Source organism: Belonocnema kinseyi, chromosome 7 (assembly GCF_010883055.1).
Source record: "Belonocnema kinseyi isolate 2016_QV_RU_SX_M_011 chromosome 7, B_treatae_v1, whole genome shotgun sequence".
Classification (NCBI taxonomy): Eukaryota; Metazoa; Arthropoda; class Insecta; order Hymenoptera; family Cynipidae; genus Belonocnema; species Belonocnema kinseyi.
In genome coordinates, this window is record NC_046663.1 from 53,808,621 (window position 1) to 53,814,213 (window position 5,593).

Here is a 5,593-nt window from a genome sequence, read left to right on the forward strand (position 1 = left end):
CTTGCTATTCTGAGAAACTGCGGGAGCGAGCAACTCCAGGAAGACTGAGAACGGGGTGACTGAAAGCGAGAGTTTGGTGTAAATAATATTTATAAAATAAGATTTTAATGTATACATTTCTACAGAGAAATAAATTTACAAATGATACAATTTAAAATAGGTACATTTTTAAATAGCACTGAAGCTTTATTTAAAATTAAACAATGACCCTTATAGTCATTATTATTCTTATAAATGTCAGAAAATTGGAAGAAAGCATTTATTTTAAGGAGAAGTTAATGGTTAATTTATAGTTACGAAAACATATTCTTGTAAGATTTAGATTTTACTGAGTTTTTTTCACATATCATATTAATCCGTAATGACGAAAACCCTAAAATCGTCCCGGGTGGAAATTTAAGTCGGAGGCTGGTCAGGCTACGGCTGGAGAGCCCGGCTTTAAGTCGGGAGCTGGCTGGGGTCTCTGGTCGGAATCCGACCAGCATCATCACGCTGCGCTGGCCAGCGTCCGGCTATGGAGCATGGTCGGGAGCTAGTCGGGAGCTGGCCGGAACTGGCCGGGAGCTGGTCGGGGATTTCGACCGTGGTCTGGACAAGATTAATTGCTGCTTTACTATATTTAAATAATTCGTGTTTCAATTGTATGAAGAGCATCTGTCACTGAGTTAGGGGATCAATTTGATTCTTGTTTACTGTAGAATTGGCACATATTAATATATAAAATTCCACACGCCCAGCACACAGGCAACATTAACTATTTTTACGAAGTCTTTGAGACGCAAAAAAGATTTTAAAAATAAATATTAAATGATTGCGAGTATTTTTAACTTTAAATATTAATAGTCCTGTTTACAGTAAATACATATATTATATTTTTAAACATTATATATTAAAAATAAAATTTCTAACGCTACGGGGTGTCGAACCTACATATATCTATACCTAAATCTAACGCCTAGCAGTCGGGAGTGCTAACCACTGCGCTAAACCGACAAGTTGATACTCGTTGAAAAAGCCATCCTCATAAGCTATCATAAGCTACGGTTCAGAAAAGTTAAAGTACCAACTTTTCAGTACTTTTTTTCTAATTATTTATTATTATGCGGCGTTATGTAAATATAAAATACACAAACTTTTAACAGGAATATCAGTAAAATTCTTTTTAAATATATGCTTTACATCGATTACAATTTTTCTTTGCGTGATATTTTGTTTTTTCCCATTTTAGACTATTTTACAATTTTTTACAATGATAGAAAATGTAATTTTTTATGAACATTTAAAATTTTCAACGTCGGGACTCAGAATTTCAATCGTGAACGTTGAAAATTTCTACTATTTTAAAACGTTTAATATTGATATAAAATGTAATTTTTTCGGAACATTTGTAATTTCTTGTAATTAAGTTATAAACAAACTTTAACAATTTCATTATTGCCAGTCAGCGATAGGCCAGCTACCGTCTGAGCATTCGATCATAAGCTTTGTCCGATCAGAGCACAGTCAGCCCTCGACTGGAGTTTTGACATAAATTTTGCCTAGTGAGTCTCCGTCCAGCGCATGGCTAGGCTTTTAAAAAAAACATAGCCCGGTCAGTCCCCGACCAGAAACCTTGTTGTACCAGGGCTAACCCAGGTTATTTCCACACGGGTTATTAAAGTCCATATTTGTAATTTCGTATCACACTTACTACTATCGAACCTCTACAATTCAATGGTATGCCATATTGAAGAGTTGCAAAATTGAAAATCTTGAATTTCGAAAATATAGAATTGCAAAATATTTAATACTTAAAATTTATATTTTGAAGGTGTGTAATTTTGAAAGTTTTTTTTTCTTGAACAGTTTAATTTTGAAGATTTACAATTGAATTTTTTTCAATTTTAAAGATTCATATACAACAATTTTCGCAAATTTTTAATATTAAAAGTCGAGTTTTCAATTCTAAATATTCCAAATTAGAGAACTTTCGAATGTAAATATTAGCAATTCAAAGGACTATTCACGAAGACTTATTATTTAAAAACTTCAATATTAAAACAGCAAAAATAAAAATTCCTAAATTTTGATAAGTGTCAAGAATAAAAATCAAGATTTCAACTCTAAATGTTTCAAACTGAAGAAATTTCAATTTTAAATAGTCAAATTTCCATAATTTTGCATAGTGAAACTTAAATATTTTGTAATGTTTCATTGAAATTATTAAAATTTAAATCTCTTCAATTTTGAAGATTTACAATTCAAGGTTCTGCAATTATGAAGAGTTACAAAATTGAAATTTTGTTTATATGTCAATTATTTTGAAAATTTACAATTGATAACTCTTAAATTTAAAAAATGCATGAACAAAAATTCCTCAATTTTGATTATTTGGAAGATCAAAAGTCAAGTTTTCAATTCTAAATTTTCCAAATTGAAGAAATTCCTAATAAAAAGCATCAACATTAAGGAATTTATAATGACAAAACTTGAAACACGCATAGTTTCTAATTGTAAATTATAAATATTACAAACCCTTTAATTTTAAAGATTTAAAGTTCAAAGTTCTATAATTCTCAAGAGTTAGGACTGATAACGGTTCAATTAAAAAAAAAGTATAAATAAGAATGTTTAATCAACATTACAGAACTTTTAACTGTAAATGGTCAAAATTTAAAAAAAAAGTTTAATTTTAAAGTTTGAAGTTCCAAAGTTCTATTTAATTCTTAAATTTGGATGATTTAGAATATAAAACGTCAAGTGATCAATCCTAAACCTTTCAAATTGAAGAAATATAGGTTGAAAATCATAAAAATTACAGCATGTTAAATTGTAAAATTTAAAACTTGCATAATTTTTTATTTTAAATTTCAAAAATTAAAAACAATTCTCAAGATTCACAATTCAAAGTTCTTCAATTTTGAATATTTACAATTAAAGACTCTTCAATATGGAATGTGTATAATAGAAAACGATACAATTTTGATGCCTTTTTTCAATAGTTTTGCTGTAAAAATTTCTTCAATTGTGAACAGTCAACATGAGAGCATTGATTAATATTATAGAAACTTTTATCACCTTTTACATATGTAACACGGGTTTCATAAAAATAGGAATTGTATCTGTAACTCTTTTCTTTTTTTAAGGAACTTTCTTAACACTGCTTCGAATTTTAAATGGCTAATAAACTGTCAAACTGCATGGTTAAAAAAATCAACAAATGAAACAGGCAAAAAGTTAGTGCTAATAAAGTTAATGAATTACTTCGAAGATTATTATTATTAATTGATTCTTATTTTACCAAAGAAGCAACTTTTTAATAAATTTTCGCATTTATTTTATTTGTAAATTGAGTATTAACATATTACTGTCTGCATTTTTGTATAGTCATGAATTAATAGGCGAAAACTTTACAGCATGTAGAAAGATATGTTAATTATCGTCATATCTTCACCCAAGGTCCTTTTATTTCAATAAAATATTGACCTACATTACAGTTGTAATACATCACCTTCACAGAATAACGTAATGATAATATTTGTTACAAGTAATTTTTTAGAGGGATAAAGTTTTATTCAGGCAACTTCGTGTTTTTCAAAACACATGTGTTGTCATGGAAAAACAAAGGAAAGTTTAACTGATATTTGGTTAAAGTTTATCCTGTAAAGTTAATTTTTGTTGCAGCGAATCTTTCATTGCAAATCGATTTAAAGTTTATTTTCTGTTTTTTTTTTTATTCTTTTTCTTTTATTTCATCAAAAAATTCTTCCATCATATTAACGAGTTTCTCCAATTATTTTAATCAGGAATTTCCATGTTTGAAAAATTATTCAAATTAAGCATTATTTCCTAAACAAGGTATCAAAAACTATTTTGTTATGTTTTGCAAATTTGCTCGGTACTTATTTTCTCGGAGTCAAAAAGGAAAAAGGAGTGTCTTGGGTGTGGCTCGCAAATTGTCACCCAAAAGCTTTCAGACAAATTTATCTGATTAATATTTTTGCTCGTTTATTCCCTGTTCTAATTCTGCGTAATAATTACTTTTAAATACTCTAAATGAGATAAAAATGTATCTTAATCCGAAAACTTTTTTAAAGAATTACGCTATTTACTATAGTTTAGAAGATAAGTCTTCTTATTCACTTTCGAGGTCATTAATGTTCTCTTATATGGCTTCGTACATTATTTAAAACTTTTCTAATTTGGCTATAAGTAACTTGACCTCAAAGAAGACACTACCGCTTAATCATTAAAGACAATGTCTTTATAGGTACATATTTTATTTTCTGTATTATCCAAGGTATTCTCAGTAAATGAGAGAAATTTTGTTGCTAACCCGCAGCTTGAATTTCTATTAATAGAAATCTATTTTATAAGTAGTTATCACACTAGATAGTATTTTTTTAACCGATCGATTTTTTCAACAAATTAGAGAAATTTGTATGTCAATAATTTTCTATTATTTAGTTCAATATTGACCTTGATTATTGTTTTTCTTTTAAAACTAAAGAGTATAAAAAACTAAATATTTCTATTATCTTCGTAGAAAGCATGCATGCCACAATAAAAATATGTATCACAAATGTGTCGAGTGAAAATTGATCATAAGTATTAATGTGAAATAGAAAATAAAATGTGATCACGGAATTATACAAACCTCGAAATTAGCCGATCGAACAGGACAAGCCATGCATGCATAAAATTTTGAAGAGAATGCATGTCATGAAACATTTAAAAAAATTGTATCGACAAAATAGAACATTATTTGGAAACAACTGCCCCTAAATGGTAAAGGGGCCTTTTTTGAGAAAGACGTACCCATATTTATTTCTCCAAATTTGATAATGAGTTTGAAACATGGCTGAAATAATTACAGAATTATTTTCTAAATATAATATACATAAATTATGTTTTTCTACTTTTTGGTCAACCAAATCAAGCAACAAGTGATTTTACCATTTAGGGGTTTGAGAAAATTATTATTCAAAATCATATGAGAAAATAATGAAAGAAAAAAGGAATAAAGAAAGAAAAGTTATTTCTGTAAATTTTTCTTTACTTAAAAATTCACCATTCGTTTATTTTATTTTTGCAAATTTTAAAAATACGTTTTTAAAAATGATTCTTTATTTTATCTTACCTTAACTTCCTGCGCAACAGTATGATAACAATTCTATAAAACACTAAGTTAAAATAATTTTTAAATAATTTTTATTTAATAAACTAAAAAGGAAATCTCGATGGAGGGATCTTCGTTAAAAAAAAGTAATGCTCTGATGAAGACCGGAAGGTAAATGACAACTTGAGGGTTCTTTACACGCATGGATATATCCTGTATATCACATATTTATATGTGTTTCCAATTGAGAGAGAGTGTTAGTGTGCTTACTGTCACACAGACAAAAAAGAGGTGTGTTCTTCTAACAGTCTACACAAGCCAAAGGTGCTATATGGTATCCATAACGACTAATCTGTCACAACACTCGTTTTTCAATAGAAAAACAAAATAATAAAATACATGCACTTTTCTCAGAATGCATTTTCTAAACAATTTAAAATTTTCGTAATTTTAAAAAAAATAACCCAATAATCCTAAGAGCGACAACAATATATG

The 5,593-nt window shown here is 28.3% G+C and overlaps 1 protein-coding gene across 6 annotated transcripts in view; it reads right to left on the reverse strand.

Moving 5' to 3' along the window:
* Positions 1-5,593, reverse strand: part of LOC117177435 (calcyphosin-like protein) — an 87,533-nt gene that overhangs the window by 14,112 nt on the left and 67,828 nt on the right. For 2 of the 6 annotated variants that reach the window (XM_033368116.1, XM_033368113.1), the window contains exon 1: positions 5,120-5,271. The exons of 1 other annotated variant lie outside the window; for it this stretch is intronic. Coding sequence is in view for 2 of the 5 variants with exons in the window: in XM_033368110.1 (XP_033224001.1) it covers positions 4,798-4,838 (41 nt within the window). In the remaining 3 variants the exon portion in view is untranslated. Of the gene's footprint in view, positions 1-4,636; positions 4,771-4,797; positions 4,841-5,119; positions 5,272-5,593 lie in introns of those variants that run through there. 3 more of the 6 variants (XM_033368110.1, XM_033368112.1, XM_033368114.1) reach the window with 3 other exon arrangements.